Raw genomic sequence first — 20092 nt, 5'->3', positions numbered from 1 at the left:
AAAACATCAGATTAATGCCCTTTACAATTGTGGTGGTAATGTGGTGATTTATTCTAATATTAAAAGGGTAATTCTGAAGTTAGATTCTGATCAGTTTATCATTCCAACTTTTTCAACTCTATTCAAAGGGGTCCAGACAGCAGAGCATAATGTAACGTATAGTATGTTATTTATCTCACTAATAATGCATTTATTTAACAAAGGTTTCAGTACAGTGACACATGTACAAAGAAGTCATATTAATGTTATATGATTGGTATAGTGTCCAGCGTCACTAATTTGTTTGTCAGTGGCAAAGAACAAGCTGTTTGGCTGCATCAGTTTGAAAAGAAAGGAATGATTCAGCAACACTGAGAAGATCTTGACAAGCGATCTGTATAAAATGTCAGTGCTAATACAGAGTCGTTTGGCGAGACCTTAGACGAGAAGTCTAAAATACAGGCTTTTTAAATTATCCTGTCAAAAGTAAGGACTCTTTTTTTTTCTTTTCTTTTTTACAATAGACTTAGCAAGAGGATAAAAACAGCACTCGTGTTCTACATAAACACAATCAGAGAGTGACATGACATATTAATGATTTTTTCCCTGAACCAGCTTGAAAGAATTATTGATTTCTTTATTTTATACAAAATTGAAAAAGCCTGACAGCAGCCTCAATGACTGAGTTTAAGAGAAGATGACTCAGATGCTATTCAGAAATTGCTAAATGGTGTAGTTTTCTTGAGCATTTTCATTCACCCAGGAGAAAAAAATGTGATAAAGTATGAGCTTACAAATCACAATCAATATTAGTAACAACCAAGATAGTGTGTGTGTGTGTGTGTGTGTGTGTGTGTGTGTGTGTGTGTGTGTGTGTGTGTGGCCATGTACATCTGATGTTGCTACAACGCAGACCAGCAAAATATGACTCCAAAATGTATGAATGATTATAAACTATTAGGGTCCATATTTCAAGTTGATTTGGCCATTTACTGGCATAAAGTCCACCTGCACATTCACTAGAAAATTATTCAAATGAACAGCAGCAATAAAAATAACTGCAGAAATAGTGAGAAATAAATAAATAAAAATTAAATTGAACATTGTTTTGTTTTTTACTTGTAATTAACACAACTACTTAATTGAGGCAACTTCACCTTCCATATCAAATAAGCAAGTTATTGTTGTTTTTCTGCACTCATATTGCTTTTTTACTGACTTCTCAAGTCATTTGATTTCAGAAATATCATTTTCATTTTCACCACAGATACTATACATACCTGAAAAGACTACAAATGAAAACTGTTTTGAAGCTCTACATCTTAACCTTTACCTCCGAACAGAGGACAAATTAAATTGACCATAAATCGACACACTTCATAAACAACAAAAAGCCTACAAATCTCCAGTGCCTGTGATTATATATTCTTCAGCCAGCTGTGTGATGGTGTTGACTCCAGCTGAGGTGCATGTGCTTTTCATTTAATAAAAAGATAGTATAGTATAATCTAATAGTAATACCACTGATATAAATTTGGGCCTGAGATATAACATATTTGAGCTAATATGAAAGGCAGCACTACATATTTTATCTAAAGCAATTCAAGGACAGGAACAAATAATTTTATGAGCTAAATCTGAGATTCATATGTTGTGTCAACTTCAGTATGAAAGTTATATTTTCTAGTAAATGGTGAGACTTTTGTCGGTAAATGACCTCTTTTTTTAGATGGACAATAAACATTATTCAGGTCAGATCAACATGACAAAATGCTATTGACTAATATATATTACTGAAATGTGAAATGGCCTTAAATCTTAGGTTATCGGCATTCAGAGCATGTTGTGGAACGACCTTCTTGTCTCTGACCATATGCTATGACAAAGACAAAGATCAAGACTGCATTTGTATGACCTTTTGAGGTCTTCACAACATGTTCTGAGAAAGTAAAAAAATAAAAAAATATCTGCACATCCAATAGAAACTTTACTATGACCATTGAGTATGTCCAGATTTCATTCATCCTATTCATACTACTGTATAGAACATTCAGTCACACTTTATATTAGGTGTCTTTAACATGTAACGTACTTACATGAAAAAAAAAAAAATGTTAGGTATAACATATTTATTGTGTACAAATGTTTATGTTGTATTGCAAAACAATTTTGCTGCTTCTGACGTGGGATACAGATGAGGTTAGGGACAGGTTTGGTTTTATGGTTGGGTTTAATAGGTGTGTTTGACTTCGGCTGCAGCTGGCCTTAGTGAATGGCAAGATTAATTCTTCTCCAAGTCTTAATTTTACATGCAGCAACCAGCTTTTATACAGTCCCAGTACGCACAAAAATAAAGTGCAACATAAGCCTACACTATTTAAATGGCAAAAGTGGGGTCTATATTTTTAATCAGTTTTACTGTGATAAACATTACTGAATATAACTTTAAGATTACATGAAGAGTTTTTACAAAACATGTATTTGTGAGCATTACAGAAGGTGTCAGAATAAATACAAATTGCGTTGTCTGTTAAATAGGAACTATTGAACAAATATTTAGAAGTTTATTTTAAAATCAAAATGTATAAATACATATTTTTTAAAAACTTGCATTTTTACAACACTATGCTGTAAGTGTGTTTTATCGGGTAATCAAAAGTTCTACACGTAATTGTGGACTTAGGCCAAACACCAGATATGTATCATGTAAGTAAGTGCAATGACCGCAAGTATGGGTATTGGGACTTGCCCACCTATTTATTATATCACATAATAAGTCACATTACTGTTGATATAACTGTATCGTTTATCTCTTTTAATTCCTTTTATAACTGATTTAATTTCCTTTGCTTTTATTTCGTGCTTATTTTCTATGCAAAGCACTTTGAATTGCCATAGTGTGATATTTTAATTCCTTTCCTTTCCATAGCATTTTGAATAACTGTTTTAATTGTCCTAGCTTTTATTTTTTGTGATTATTTTTATTCCTTTCTATGTAAAGCACTTTGAATTGCCATAGTGTGAAATATGATATATAATGTGCTATATAAATAAACTTGCCTTGCCTTGCCTTGATACTGATCATGTGATTTACTAAATGAATGATATAACTCTCCCATTACTCTCCCTGAGGAAGGTGTAGGCTGAAATGCATAGGAGAGATATATGGAAGCTTTAGCTAAGTTCTGCCAGGAAGACTCAATCACTACGTCACTTATTACCTTCATCTCTATCCAATCACGTCTTTATACTTTCTGTATAAAAGATAGGTACTTACACGTTTGAGTTCGCAGATGCCGACGCGACAACAACCTCCACCCTCCCCACCACCACCAGGATGGTCCTGTCCATACCTTCTAAGGGGGTCGGCTGCGCCCCTGCCTTCGTCTTCAGGCAGGAGATGCAGATCCGCTACCCTCGGATTACGAGCTATGGACGGGGCCTACGCCAAAGAACTTTACAATGCTTGCCGGGCTGTCAATAAATATATGCTTTGTTACATCACTTTATCTCCCGAGTCTTTCTGGTAGAACTTAACGTTTTGTATGTAGCCATGTGACAATTAAGGCTTTTTAATTAATAAGAGTGCCATGGCTATTTAAAGCTAATCTTCTACATTTCCCATTCTTATTATTATATTTTTTTTACTATTTTACTTTTAAAGACCTTTAAACACAGCAGCAGAATACACTTGCCAGTCCTGTGAGAAGTTGTAAATACATTTGTACAGTTTATTTAAGAAAAAGAATGGCTAAATGAATATTTGTATATATTAAAAAACAAACAACAAAAACAACAAAACAAAAAAACATTGCACACAAATATTGCGATAAATATTCATTGTAATTCATTCTGGGATAGACTATCACATGAAGGATACAGGTGATGCTGGCTTAGAATTTGGTCTAAAGAAACTACCATTCTGAAGAAATACTATGTTTATGTTTATGACGCCTTAAATGCAGTCTAGATAGACAGCTCACTAGGCTTTGGAACAGAGCCTTTCGGTTCAGCAAAAGCAGAAAAAAACTGCACAATGTGAGATAAATTAAAGTCACATCTTTTCATCATAAGATCAAAGCGAAAACATGTGGCCAGGAGTGAAAATATACTGGTTGTGACATGGCTGGGATTTTATGCATACAACAGTCAAGTCTGTTTATGATGGTCGCCAACAGGTACTTTCAATTTACTGGCATGTCACTAAGATTTTACAGTAGTCTATCATCTGTATGACTAATTATACACATCCAGTTCCAGAGGGATGGATTTTATACATCAAATGTTTTTTTGTTTTGTTTTTTTGCTGCAGAATTTCATGGATTCCAAGACAACATGTTCTAAAAATCAGTTTTAGAAAGTAAATTACCTCAAACCAAGAAAAATTATGTGTTCAAAAACATACGTCACCATTGGGGTTGGAATTAAGGCTCCAAAACAATTAGGGCTCCAAAGAAAAAGAAAAAAAACATGAGATTGTATTCCCTTTATCTGAGAAACCAACATTTCAACCAAACACTGTTGCCAAGCTTATAATAAAACTAATCAAGGAAAGTTTTTAACACTAAAAGAACACAAGAAATAATTCATACGAATATAAAATATTTTCAAATATAAAAACATAATACATTTTCCTATCTGCTATATTGTTCTACTCAAGTGGCTAATATATCTGTAGGGTGATGGAAATTAATCCTTAAATCAGAATTCACTCAAATATTTTCTACTCGTTCACAGAATTCTATCGCCATTTTTGATTTTGATTTTTTAATCAGAGATGTGATACATATATTGCAAATATTCACTACCATTCAAAAGTTTGGGGTCAGTAAGATTTTTGTTTGTTTGTTTCAGGAAATACTTTCCTTCAGCAATTGTGCATTAATTCATCAAATGTGATAAATTTGACTTTCTTATTTCAAATAAATGCTGCTCTTACTTAAAATACTTTCTAATCATCAATCAGTCACAGTTCTAACAAAAACATTAAGAAATGTTTCTTGAGCACCAAATCAGCATATTAGAATTAATTCTGAAGGTTAATATGGCAGCTGTGCTATCACAGGAATAAATGACATTTTCAAACTGCAATACTATTTCACAATATCACTGTTTCTACTGTACATAAGAGACTTCTTTCATACTTGATGTTTCATCCAGCCCTAAGCACAAAGCTAAATATCTAAAATGTAAACAGTGTTATAATGTTACATTATTTTACAGTAATTTCAAGATCTGCGAGTAAACTCAATAAGGTAACACATACACAAACATTTCCAACATTAAAATCTGCCAAAGAAAGATGCAAAGCATCGGGAGCAGGATAGCTCCTTTTTCCTCTAATGTTATTTTGTCTTTGTTTGGTCTCGATTTAGTAACAAAAGCTTGAGTCACTCTCATGGTGTGTGTTGAGTTCATGCTGGATTGTATTAACTGTCACTCTTGCCACAGAGCTGAAGATGTGTGGCTGAACCTAATCAATTCTGGAGAAGCAGTAATAGCCAGAGACAACCAGGGCAAGAGGTTGACAATTATGCAAACACTGTGGACTGCAATGCAAATGTCCTCACAAATTATCTTTAAGATTATTTTTGACATTTATGCAAGGTCCCATTCAATTATGTCTTGGATGCTATTCAAAAGCATATCATGTTTTGTTTTGGCAGATTAAAAATGAACCATAAGCATGTTTTGTGGAATTGTATACTCATATGACTTGGAGTCAGCCTTAGGTCTCAATTTAGATTTAAATTACAAACGTACCTTCTCTGGATCCACCGCTGTTATGACCCACACGCAGTGTGCGTTATTCTCATACTGGACGGGATAATTTGGAGATGTTATGATGCCTTTGGGGCCCCGCAGATTAGAGCCACAGGTCCTAGCTGTTGAGAGGGGTAAACAGTACAACAAAGTGTATGTCAATTTAACAATTGTCATGTGTTTTGTAGTCATAGCTGTTGCTGTTGAAAGGAATGCAACACACTATGAGTTATATGACAAAATGTTTTTACAGACATATAAGCATCAGTAGAAATAAATGGAATATAACCAGAATGTCATCACTACAGCTTTGTCAGATGCCCAGAGAAGCTTTTTAGGAAAAAGGAAGGCATACACATATGATACACAAATGAATGTAATAAGCACAGCAAGATCGCAAATCAAACAGCTGTGTTCCGTCTCTGCATGTCTTTCAGAAACCAAACCAGCTCTCTGACAAGAGTAGCCTTGTAATCAACTAACATACATATACAGTACTGTGCAAAAGTCTTAGGCATGTTAATATAATATAATATAATATTGTTTTTAGACTTTTTTTATATTGAACTGATAAGAATGAAATATATGAAATGTCCCTTGCTTAACCCTTTTTTCCACACTGAGCTTGTCACATTGTATTATGGGATTGCCTTGTCTTCTCCATGCAAGGCTGCCTTAAAATTTAGCGAACACTAGGTGTCTTAGAAGGCATGCAGCTTATAATGCTGCCTACCTTTGAGAACAGTCTGAGTTGAAAAGTGCACCTACGATGCCTGAAATGCTTCCTACGTACACAGCTCACTAGGTTTTCGAATAGATATTTCCATCCTGCCCCACACTAAAAGCACTTCCTTTGAACACATACAGCTCTCAGGACATGAGCTAATCTATTTAAGGTCATGCCTCAGAATAACTTGACTCAATCATTGACAAATTCAGGGTATTTTTTCCAACCCTATACTGTGCCAGGGTATTAACTGCTTCTCCCTTGTGTTTAGTCAGGGATTTTCTTTGACAGCTTAAAAGAGCAGCCCTGCTCCATTACTGTGGCTTCACTGGCTTCTCCACAGGGTACTAAGGAAGATTTGGATAGGTAGAGATGTGAAGAGATTACGTAGCAGGTATTCTCAAACAGGGAAATTGCTGGGTTCTTTACTGCAGAAACTACTGTGTGAAAATGAGTTCAGAATGTTTTCCAACCAAACAAACCTACAGACAGTTATCGTCTCAAAAACATCAACCACCAAACTAGAATTTCCTGAAGGAAATAGGAGTGCTTGCAATGCAGCAAAAGAACAGTGTTAAAGTTTAGGGAAGTTTTAGGTTAAGGTTTTAGCTAGCAACAAATGGTTAAATATATGCAAATATATGCATTCATCTCAGGACAAATGGTTAAATATATGCAAGGAATTTTTATACATCATTTTAAATAAGTAACAATTTTGGGAAATCTTTAAGTGTAAAGTTTCCCCAAAAACAGCATGAAATTATCTCAGAGTATAACAGAGTATGAAGGGAGTCTCTGTATGCAGGCTTAAATGGCTCAGGCTTAGTCAACTGCAGATGTTTAATAGTCAGGTGTCTGGGGGGAAAAAAACCTAACAGAATGTTTTACGAATATGAGTACTGTGCTGCTTTGCAAACACTGTCATAAATATAGCAATTTCTTTTAAGGTTTCCTTTTGCAGAGCGTACTGTTTGAAATCAACATAGATGAAGTCACGCTCACATTTAAACATGAACCTATAAATTAGTGACTGTGGTTAAAGATGAGCTTTAAAAACATGATAGCTGTGATGTGTCTGGCATGTACAATGACCACTTTCATGGTCTGTATACTTGCAAATTGGTGTTATAAGTGCAACTTAATTATCAAAGTAGCATAAAGTGATCAGCTTGAGCTTCTCTTTCATTTACAGGTACTCTATAATTAACTCAAAACATCTCTTGAGATTCTCTTTAAGACCAAAACTAAGAAAAAAAAAAAAAAACAGAAAAAAAAACAGAGAATTACTAAATCACAAGGCTAAAGTGTCTTTAACTTCCTGTTTTATACCATCACTCCCTTAACATATAACAGGAAGAAGGAAAGGAAGGCATTTAAGGCTTGTCTTTAAAAAGGTTACTTGGCACTGCTGAAACAAAAAGTGTCTGGATCAATCAGTGATCGGCGAGAATTGTGCGAGGAAATTGTCAAACATGGTTACTCTTCCGTCTGCCGCTCTGACACACTGCCTTATTTCATTTTGATTAATGTCATTTGGAGGCCTGTGTCCTCTATGCCTTTCAAAACAGCCACACTCCAGGTCTCATCTTAAGGGTATATCTAGCCGCATGACCGCATACATCTAGCTGCATGAGATAAGGTTTTTGGAATGTCAAAAAAAAATAAAAAAAATAAATTCAAAACATTACTTTGCCTTTATTATGAAGAATTGCATCAACCTTTTTGTATTCCTCAGGTCTTATGGTGTGTTGAAGTCATGTCAGAATTACCATAACTATGAGATCACGAGTATTAAAACCTCTACTCATATTATATAGCTGATGTTACCTGATGAATTAGGCCCTCAATGTAGAGAATCATATATATTTAAATTAATGTAGTGGGTTGATGTATTTTCCTGACATCAACAACTATCGTTCATAAACCATTTTTACATAAAATATATTGCATTGTAAAATGCATCAATAAACTGTAACTTTGCAGATTTTCAACCCCACAACTGCGTTCAAGCCCACACAACTGGCATGGCTCCTATATAACATGGCGCTGAAGGCATTTCCTCAGAATCTTTCGACTGAATAAGCCAGTCACAAAAACCCTGAGCATAAGTAACATGGCATAAATGCAACGTCTCGTTCCCTCATTTCAGAGGTCACGTCAATAACCGGAGATGTTCCCTTTCAATATTGGTTTCTCAACATTGCATCATCTGATGACGCTATGGGGAACGTAATCCAATTATGGCATGTTCTTGCGAAGTGTGCTAAGCAAAGCAGCACCTCTTGTGTTGTCATTCCCCTTGTAGCACGCGCAAGTGACGATTCTCTGTCAACCAATCAACGTTCTGCAGTGAGTTTAGCTCCACCCTTTAGGTACCAGACAACTGTGCTAAGTACCCCAATGGAAGGGTCCCAAAAAAGTGGTACGGTACAGTTCGGTATTTTGGTACCATTCACAACTTCTGAGAATAGAAATGGAAATAATTGTGTACCGTCGTACTGCATACAATCGACGATGATTCAACGGAGAAAAGAGGCTTCAAACTTGCAGATTTGAAGGAGAAAAAATCTGAGGAAATGCTGTTCAGCGCAGTGTTATACAGGGTTGCCACCCCAGATTCATGCGCTTGAACGCCATTGGCTATTGCAAGGCAATAGCGTGATTCAATCAGGCTTCAGTATTTCTAGGAAAAAGGTGTTTCCCCATAGCGTCATCAGATTACGCAACATTGAGAGACGGATATTGAAAGGGAACTACAGATTATACTTCCGAATTCTTGCAACCCCGCCCACGGAAAGTCGAATTGACAGAGGGTTATTAACAGAGCAGTTATTCTGAGGGTAACTTTACTAAAAATTGTATCGAACTATGTCTACTCTTTAAACAGCGTCATGGTAAAAATGTAAAGCTATGTCAACAGCTTTATTACCTGTATGGACAACACTTTACTTCGAGGGTTGGGCAGAACTGGTGGAACGGTGTTACAATATATTCAGTTCCTGAGATATTTGGTCCCATTTGATGGCGCATGCATGAATATTGATGAATTACCCGTTGTGGGAGTGTCCTTGAGACAACGCACAAACGAATGGAACTGAAAATATTAGTGCATGCTCCTCAAGTCGCACTTTGTTTAATAGATTATTTTGAAAGGGTAATAAAGTTTCAATGTTAATCATAAACTGCAACTGTTTACATTTTCAAAACAATTAATAGTTTGTGTATGATAAATCAACTGAGCTGTTTTGCCTGATTAATTACAGGCATTCAGGTAACGCAAGGATACAGCAGAGCAAATATGAGTGAATAACCTACGGTGCTAGTCTAGGCTAATACATTTTACTTTTAATCGTTTATGTGTTTGGTCTTTTTTTAAATTTTGAGGCTTTAATATTCATTTGAATAGTTAGTCAACAACAATGACTAAAAACAACTTCCACAAGTCTATCTGCCTAATAAAATGCATGTAAGCTAGTGTGATTATTCTGTGTCATCCTTAATTTCTCGCTCATTTTGTAGATAGCCAGTATTTCCCAACCTCCACAAGCCAACAAATAAGCCTCAAGTACCCTTTATCAACACCATATTAAAATGTTGTTCTCATATTATACTGGATATTATGTATCATTAAAGTCACAAAGCTTTAACAAAGCAACATCAAAATCTTTCCACATACCCCTGGTTTAGACACTCCTCATTCTTCCTGATGAAATTAAAAGAGCCGAAGAAAAATAGAAAATGAAAAGAAAAACTTTAATTTAAAAGCTGCTTCTGGGTGCTAACACGTGCTGCAGTGATTTATACACAATAGATCTGTTCCAAAACCTAATAAGCTTCTCTGCTCTTTATTGCCTTCTAATTGATGCATCCTGAAATAGAATCTCATAAGTGATTGTTTTGCAATTTGTGGGATTCAACAGAGTGTATATGCAATAGCAATACCGTATAATAAATGTAAACTATTTTAATGATTTTCTTTGGCATTTAATGAATTATAAATATTTTCAATTATAAATAAAACACTATGCTTTATCCTATGTAGGGAGTAGGGAGCTCCCCAGGTTTTGGAACAGGGCTATAGTCGTCAAATAAAATATCTTAAATGCATAATTCAAAAGCAGACATGTTCTTTGACATATTCACATGTGCTAGTGAGGTCTTTGTTAAATCAGTGTGGCACAACCGTTCCTACGAGTTGTGTGGTCTTACTCCCCACTGCCATGCGCTACACATCTCACTTAACAGGATCTGACAACATCCCTACAGAAAGTGTCTGAGCAGGGGAAAAGAGACCCATATTTGCACTTACTCCGACAGATAGGCCTGTGGTCACTCCAGGCCGCCAGGGTTTCAGTCACTCTCTGGCAAGTGATGCTCTTTGATCCCTGCAGTACGTAGCTGTCGTCACAGGAAAACTGGATGCTGGCGCCGATCCTGCCGAGGTTGAAATGACCGTCAGAGAACGACCAGCTTTATGAGTCACATCAGCCCCAGACCCTCTATGTCCCTGACCCATTCCTTCTTTTGTTAGATGAAAGCGGTTTCTGTCCAACATCTATAAACCGCTTGTCTCTTCTATTTTCAGAATCACTCACATTAAATGCAGAACATGTAACAGCCCTTGGTTTTTCCTTTAAGGGCATTAGAAACCCACTTAGTAGCAGTGACCAAAGGTCTTGGTGGTAATGGCCTATCGGTATAGGAGTTCAGACAGTCGTGTCAAACAGCAGGCCCAGTCCCGATTAAAGCAGTGTCATGCAGTTAAAAGGATAAATGCAGCAGATAAGAGAACAAAAAAGAGGACCTACTGGAAGCTGGAGCCAATTCTTTTCCCATTCTCAGGAATCCCTGGATCTGGACAAATGTCTGCAGCCATCCCCCCTTGGCTTACTGCATGAGAGCGAGAGCGTGTAAGAGAAAGAGGAAGAAGACAAAAACAAAATTAATGAGACAGTACGTGTGATAGTCAACTGGTGTGTGTGGTATTCAAATCCAAGACAGCGTATCAGAAGGATCTCACCAGATTTGAAGTTATTCTGGTTTAATTTCAACCAAAAATCAAAAGAAACAAATTGGAATGATACTGTTTAAAGCAAATAAAACCTATTTTAGTCCCATTATCATTTTTGTGACACACATATTAGCACCAATATCTCATTCTAATTACTATGTGTTGTACAGAATCCCTAGCCTGGCAAGCCAGACCTACATCAAGATGTTAGGTCTGGCAACTCACCATAGACACGGCTCAATCCGAGGGGCGGGATAAACGGCTGTCTTTCAAATTCACTCTGCACGCAATAGGACAGCGCTTCAACCAACCAGAGCGTTTGCCCAACAGCGGAGCTAATTGATAGATTCAACTTTTGCCGTATATGGCCGGCAAAACTATGAACACATCTTCCTTTTTTTAAGAATGACTTAAGTGCCGTTCTTTGCTCTTTTCTCAAAGAAAAACTTAACTCCAAGTCCTCCAGAGTCGCGGCCAAAGCCGATTCGAAAGACTGTTCTCCAGCAGCCGCCATTCTTTGTTTTCAACAAACCGTCGCAACTCTGTCGTCATTATGTTAAGCCCGCCCCGCCTACTCTATACACGATGTGATTGGCCTGACCCAATTTAGGTTTTTTGCAGCTAGAAGGTCTATGGAGAGTTGCTAGCCTACCCTGGCTGCAAAATACATTTTGCTGCCGCTAGGGTGCGTCTAGATTTCTAGGCTACAGAATCCCTGAACCGCATGGTAAAAAAAAAAAAAAAAAAAAAAAAACTCGTTATTTTGAGATATTAAGTTATTTTGACATTATATATCGTTATTTCGACATAACATCTCATTATTTCAACATAAGTTATCATTTCGACAATATCTCATTTCGACATAATATCTTGTTATTTCGACATAATATCTTGTTATTTCAACATAATATCTTGTTATTTCAACATAAATATCTCGTTATTTCGACATAACTCGTTATTTCGACATAATAAGTGGACAATCTAATATGCATTAAGCCACATTTAGCGTTCTTATAATGGTTTTCTATGGGAGGAAAATGCTTAACGTGAAATTAAACGTGTTGCGTTCATATTCTGGACTCATCTGATTTTTTGTAGTAGACTATTCTTTATTATGATTTTAGTATTATAATGATTAATAAATGCACGCACAATTATCCATGAACTTGGTAAATGTTGATATGTTTTACTATCAACAAACAAATTGCTTTCAACTTATGTGTGCAAAATTCAAAATTCAACGAATGTGCAGCAATTTATACAAATAGAGACATTTTTGTGAATAAAATGTTTTATTTTGCATTAGTGATCATAATTTGCCATGCAACAAAGAAGATGTACAGGTGACACGCGTGCATTTATTGACGTCTTTTCTGAGTCGATCTCATTTGAGTATATTCGGCAATGCTTAACGTGTAATTAAACGCGTTGAGTTTATATTCTGGGCTCATCAGATTTTTTTGTACATGGTATACTTTATCAGTATGATTTTTACTGTGTTTGGTCAGTTGATAACACTGTCCGTCTCTTTATGTTTGTTTGTATTAATTTTGATATGCCTCTAGAGGGCAGAATAAGACAGGGATTTAAAGAACGCATTGTAGTTATGTTGACCTACTGTTTTCATAACACTGGATATTCTACTAATTCATACTTTTCTAGTAAAGACAGGGGGTGGTCTGTCAGGATCAACATGAAGCTATCAAGCCACGCCCTAGCAACCATTTAGAACACCTTAGCAACATGTTCCATAGACTTCCCCTGAAAGAGGTCAAAGGGATATCTTTGGATAGAAGTGTCATAGAAACATGAGTGTGGGCTGATTTGACTCGGAGCAGTGAACAGCAAATCACAAATCACCTTCAACACTTCGTATCCATACCCTAGCAACCACTGTCGAGCATCCAAGCAAGGGTGCTCTAAATGGTTGCTAGGGCGTGGGTTGATAGCTTCATGTTGATCCTGACAGACTACCCCCTGTCTTTATGACACTCTGATCCAGAGTTGTGTTCAATACAAAAGTCCATAGTAGGATAAACACATATGTCCGTTTCATGGGTCGTCCCTTCACCATAGTATGTCTATGGGGCAACTTTGGGCAGCTCTTGCCCCCCAGGGGTACAACTTACACTGCATTGTGAGGTATGTTCTTACAGAGCCTGCCAGCTTCTTTAAATGTGGTAACCCATATGTTTCTACAAAATCCTCGCTCAGAGCTATGACTCACCAAAATCCATTGCAGTGTTAAGTCTATGGGATTTTGTGCCCAATTTCTCGCCCGCCGGGCGAACATCGTACGCCCGATCGCTTTTAAAAGATATAGCACACCTCTCCTCAATAATCCGCACGATTTGACGCCTCATTCATGGGTCTTTGACAAACAGGTCTAATGCAGGAAACTATTGCACAAAATAACAAAAGTTACAGCGTTATGAGCCTAAAATGTGGTATTTGCCTATTTTTCACCAATAAAGAGTGGTTGTACCATGTCAATGACCTGTCCACTTGATTCCTGGTGTCAGAACCATATGAAAAAGTGGGTTCATTTGTCTTTGTATGTTGTGTGGTTCAGGAGATATGAAAATCTGCTTTTTTCGCCCCTAGTGATGACATCACTTCAAGATGGTCGCCAAATGAACCCAACGGGACATTAGTTGACCTCGGCAACATAAAAAATTCCTAACTAGACACCATCAGGGTCCCAAAAAATCAGGTTACAAAAACATGCGAAATGGGTACACGGGTACTAATGGTTTATTTTAAATGTTTGTTTAATGGCAAATATTTGTTTAATTTTTATTTATTTTTACTAAGTATTATGAATGAAGACCAGTATCACCGATACCAATACTGATATTAATGTGTCTATTAGGGTAGCGTTTACACAACAACAATGTACTAAAAACAGAAAATCAAAACAGAAAATTTTGCGTTTCTTGTGTACAGACAATAACGTTGTCACACGGATCAGAAAAAAAGAAATGACTAAAAACGATATACTATTTATGCCAGGCCTGTAGTTGGCAATGCCACTTTATAAATTAACACTACGTGCTTATAGACTGAACACGTAATGCGCATGACATCACTGTTTTCACAAATTCGCGTTTTTGTAGTTTACACAGAGATGAAAACAGTTTGATTGGTGTTTTCAGAAGTTTTCAGGCCCCTGAACTCTGTTGTCATGTAAATGAACGACCAAAACGCATAAAAAGTTTTCAGTTTTTAGTTGAAAATGGTGTAAAGTAAACGGCCCCTTAAATTGATTTTTGACACTAATTATAGCCATTCAATATTTAAGTATAATTGAAAGCTATCATTTTTAACATTTAATAGGCTTTAAAAAAACATTACAACTTTTAATTTAAGTGAACATAAAACATAAAACATTAGCTGTGCCATTCATATAGCAAGGTTCAACGCTAAGTACTTTTTACTGGCAAAATTTGTACTTTTTTTACTGGCAAAATTTTACTGGAACCACCACTAAATAAATAAATAAATACATAAATACATAAATACATACATAAATAAATAATTAATTACGCTGGTTGTTTTTAACCTTGTAACCAGTGCTTTTCAGGTAGGTCTAACAGTAATAAGGTAAGAAATACTACATAAATTGGATAAAGTCAAATGTAAAATAACACATTATGTATATTTACTGTGTAAATACAATATAGATTAATCCTTTTAAAGCTACAAATGTTATTCATTCAAGATCAGTGAGTGATTCTGATTCTGTTTTTCTTTTGTTGTTTGAATAACATTAATGACAGACTGCAGCAGGTATATTAGGCTGCTGCAACTTGATGACACAGAATCTAATGCTGTGTTCGAGACTATGTTGGAAGTGGGAATATCAGAGTTGAAACGTCCAACTTCTGACCTCAGTGTTCAAAGTCAATCACACGTCTCCTTCACATGTGGATCACATGATATCGCCATGACACAACGAGTGCATTTTGTGTCAATTATATGGCAAATAAATAAATACATACAATGTCCAAATAGCATACAATGCTGGCATTCGCTTTGAAAAATCAATGCTATATGCTCGTTGGAAGCAGGTCTTGCTGCCATTTTGGAAGTGCTGAGGTCGAGTTAATCGATCTGCCCTGAGTTCACAGGTCAGGTGTCCGATTTCGAGCGGAGTTCCAGATGTTATTTCCAAGTAGGAGGTGGGAACAATCAGAATTCCGAGTTGTCTAAAATGCAGCACAACACACATACGATTGTCTCCAAACTCTTTATTGTCATTTAAGACTTTTTAACCCATTTAAGACCGTTTATGAGAATACTTGCCAAAATTGGGAATTCTGACATAATTTTGTTGTTGTTTTTTTGTCCATTCAAGCGTGATAAGATGCAAAAGATAACTCATGTGCAAGTTTGTGCACTCAGAGAGCCTCTTCATGCAGTAGTACCGCACTGAGTTCTATTTGTAAATTTTTATGGTTTAAAATCACTTGAGTAAATAAACGTGTGTTCATACACTGTAACGCTAGCCAAAGGATGCCAGGGGGAAAAAACGAATAAAAACAAATGCTGCATTAATTTTGACATCCCTAGCACATTCCTATTAAATTAAACGCATGCATAATGCTCATCAGAAAGCCAGCAAAGATTGCATTTACAGGTGGAATATCTATTCCTGTAGAGATGACAGGGGATTTAGGTAAGCTCAAGGCTATTTCCCATAAAAAGAAAATAAAGGTCAAAGCATGTCCCATGTTTCCTCTCTCCCCACTCTCTTGTTCCTCTTAAGCCACAGTGAGTTTGTGTTCACACAGCCTCACTTTCTGACATCCCTCCGAGTTCAATTACTGGCCAAAATCACATTAGGATGACTTTACTTCAGGTGTAGCATTGGCCAAATTTATGGTCCATATTTTTGACTCTTTTGTCTTTTTATTATTATATATATATGGCAAATTACGGTGGCCCAGTAGTGCACAACACAACGAAATTTAAAAAGCAAACATAAGTTCACAATACAACGAAATTAATCCACAACACAACGGAAATGAGCCACAACACAACGGACAATGTACAACACAATGAAATAAAGCCGCAACACAACGGAAATGAGCCACAACACAACAGAAAATGTACAACACAACGAAATAAAGCCGCAACACAACGGAAAATGTACAACACAACAAAATAAAGCCGCAACACAACGGAAATGCTCCCGATGGCTCTCGGAGCGCGATAAAGTTAGTTTTCCATGCCACTGAGTCTAAAACCTTTAACTACACCACTATTAGTTTTAACAGTATGTAGCTAACCATTGTATATCGACATTTATTAATTCAAAATCACCTACGTGCATTATAGCTGCATATTTATACTCTAGAATGCTTTGACGCGCTACCAGTGCATGATCCCTAAGGGAACGTCCGCCAATTCTTTCAAGTTGTTAAAACGTATAATTTGTATTAATTAAAATTACTTTTAACATTCAAAAACAGACATGTTCCAAATCCAAAGCTTTATTGTATTGGTAATAGACTGACTTACTACAGCTGATTTTTTTTTTCCAATACCTCCCTTCATTACAGTAAACAATTGTTATTTTTTTAGGACATTTCTGTAATATAATAAAAGTTTTTTTTTCTTTTATCATGTTTCAAAGGTTGTAGTTCCTATTAACCAGACTGACTTACAACAGGTGAAATTGTGCCAATATCTCCCTATATGCACAGTACACAATTTGTTTTTTTTATAAAAACATTAGGTCTACTTTTTTCATGTCCTAAAGCTTGTGGTAGGTTCCTATAGAGCTGGTAAGTCCCGCCCCTTCCGCTAACCCCACTGGACCTCTAGGTTGAAAAATCGTCAATGCAAGTGAATGTGAGAAAATAATTATTTTCTGGTCCCGTTTGAATTTTGCCATGAATGTGAACATATGTTGTCTGTGATTTTTTAATATAATTTTTCGTGTGAAGAATGCTACAATTTAGCGGGTAGAAGTTTGATATGGTTAGACTTTGTGTGGACTTTGTCCACTTTGTGGACTACAACTCTTTTTACATCAGACGGGAATCTGAAGAAAGAACAGCCCATTTGGTTTGAATGGTGACATTTGGGTACAAAACACACAGGCATCTCGATCTGTCTCCATAGATTATCGCAGCATTAGCACCGTGATTTGACAAGTGGAGGGAAAATGTGTTATGGGGTGACGTCACATAGGCGACATGTAGACTTTCTCGTTATGTCTTTTCCACAACTGCTAGCCAAAGAATCATACAATATACTGTCAAACTCGTAACATGAAAAATTATATAAAAAATTCACAGACAACATATGTTCACATTCATGGCACAATTCAAACGGGACCAGAAAATAATTATTTTCTCACATTCACTTGCATTGACGATTTTTCAACCTAGAGGTCCAGTGGGGTTTTACGGATGGGCGGGACTTACCAGCTCTATTGACCAGACTGACTTATTACAGGTGAAATAGTGCCAATACATTCCTGTAATTCTGCAATTCACCAAATGGTTTGTGTTTTTATTTATCAAATTATATTAAATTATACGTTTTAACCACTTGGTGGAATTGCCAGACGTTTCCTTAGGGATCATGCGCTGTGGTAGCACGTCAAATAATTCTCCAGTATAAATACACAGCTATAATTCATGTAGGTGATTTTGAAGTATATTTTATGTCGATATACAATGGTTGCATACTGTAAAAACTAATTGTGCTATTGATAAATTAAGACTGCTGACTCTATAGAACAATGGCAAGGAAAACTAACTTTACCGCGCTCCGAGAACCCTCTAGTGGTCGGGAGCATTTCCGTTGTGTTGCGGCTTTATTTCGTTGTGTTGTACATTTTCCATTGTGTTGTGGCTTATTTCCGTTGTGTTGTGGCTCATTTCCGTTGTGTTGTGGCTTAATTTCGTTGTGTTGTGAACTTATGTTTGCTTTTTAAATTTCGTTGTGTTGTGCACTACTGGGCCACCGTAGCAAATAGTCTAACGCAACTGCATGACATGCTAGCCAAAGCTAAATGCGGTCAGTAATATAGACTGTTCTAAATAAATATATTTCCTATAAATTAAATCCTATTGCATCTTTTCATATAACATTAAGGATTGGCATACCAAACACTCTTTAGGCTAGTGAAGTATAACACTAATAAGGCTTAATACTGATAAATATTAAGTACTTCAATAGTCTATTTATAGGAATTGTGTTGAGAAAGACATTTCATAATTAAAAGTTTTGCTTGATCTTAGGGCGTTTTTCCACTGGGTTTGTTTGCTGCGGTCCGAACCCGAGTGCGCTAGTTCCCGGCGCCCCCCGCAGCGTTGGTCTGGTTTCACACTCAATTAGTTGTATCGAACCCAGGTGCGTTTGCAGTGATCTTACGTCATCAGTGTCCCACAACGTTCCCCTGCCACTCATGGTTGTCGTGTGTGAGGAAACAATGATATCGACAGTGATACGCATGCGCGGGATACTATACTTCCTGAACAAGCGCGCACCCGAGTCCGTGTTGCTTGCACATTAACGCGAACTGCGCCACGGTTCGGGAGCAACCGAGCTCAGACCACCTCCTCCAGGTAGTCTCGGGTTCGGTACTCTAGTGCGCACCCGGGTCCGATGACAGCGTTCACATTAGCGATTTTTCATGCGAACCGTGCCCCGGTCCGCACTAAACTGCCAGTGTGAAAGCGCCCTTAGTCTCAGCCTCAGCTGGTACATCCACAGTCCATTCAACAATCAGCTGATGCATATTACACACATAATCTAAGGCACTTTGATTAATTAATTATGTCTAAGACACTTAGTAACAAGTAAACTAGATATACAAGAGCAGAACCGTATATTGTTTTTGAGATGTGTCTGTAATTATTAGTTTAGGGAAGATAAAAAGTTGTCAGATAAAAATAATATATATATTATTGTCTACACACATGTAGATGTCCATAGACCATCAATGTGCAGTGACTGATTGATTGACTGATTGATATAAACTTGCTCTCTAATAGCACATAAAATGTCAGTCAGATGGTCTCTTCATGAACACTTGGATCATGAGGTAAGGCAAAAACTTTAGATTTACAAAGACGGTGCAACGCGCAATATGGTGAATTAAGTCCCTCCTTCTAAATAAAACAGCCATGTGATTTTTGGTAAAATCACCGTGTCACTGCAGCTGCCATTAGAATCTCCAGTTGCTATAGAAACAGTCAGTGTTTCCAGGTATGCGCTTAGGACTTGCACATGCGCATTGGCGAGTCTAGCCTGAAAAAAAAAAATTGCTGTTTAAAGTTATTTGAGCATAAGAAACAACATTTATGGGACAGTTAATGTCAGATTTTGTTGCAATTTTTGGAGATTCCAGGATTCCACCATTCACATATATAGGACTTGGTCTTGGGTGCCAGAAATAGCTGCTAGGAGGCATTGCAAATATGCTCGCCGAGTGAACAGACTTTCCTTGAAAGGGGCATGGGTAAGGTCAATGCATTTGCAAGTGGTGTGTGTGTGTGTGTGTGTGTGTGTGTGTGTGTGTGTGTGTGTGTGTGTAAGCTTTTCGCTTGTGGAGTGAGGCTTTTTGATCACCTGTCATGTCCTTCTTTTTGATG

General features: G+C 36.8%; 1 protein-coding gene across 1 annotated transcript in view; it reads right to left on the bottom strand.

Moving 5' to 3' along the window:
- LOC311069532 (CUB and sushi domain-containing protein 1) overlaps positions 1-20092 on the bottom strand; it is a 684283-nt gene that overhangs the window by 200198 nt on the left and 463993 nt on the right. Inside the window, exons 8-10 of the mRNA XM_084092746.1 lie at positions 11278-11359; positions 10779-10903; positions 5743-5864 (exon numbers count right to left, since the gene is read on the bottom strand). Of these exons, the coding sequence (XP_083948872.1) occupies positions 5743-5864; positions 10779-10903; positions 11278-11359 (329 nt within the window). The remainder of the gene's footprint in view (positions 1-5742; positions 5865-10778; positions 10904-11277; positions 11360-20092) is intronic.

Source organism: Abramis brama (genome assembly GCF_963993115.1).
Source record: "Abramis brama genome assembly, chromosome: 19".
NCBI classification, from domain to species: Eukaryota; Metazoa; Chordata; class Actinopteri; order Cypriniformes; family Leuciscidae; genus Abramis; species Abramis brama.
Note: the sequence above shows the minus strand (reverse complement) of the source record. Positions and strands in the feature narration are given on the sequence as shown.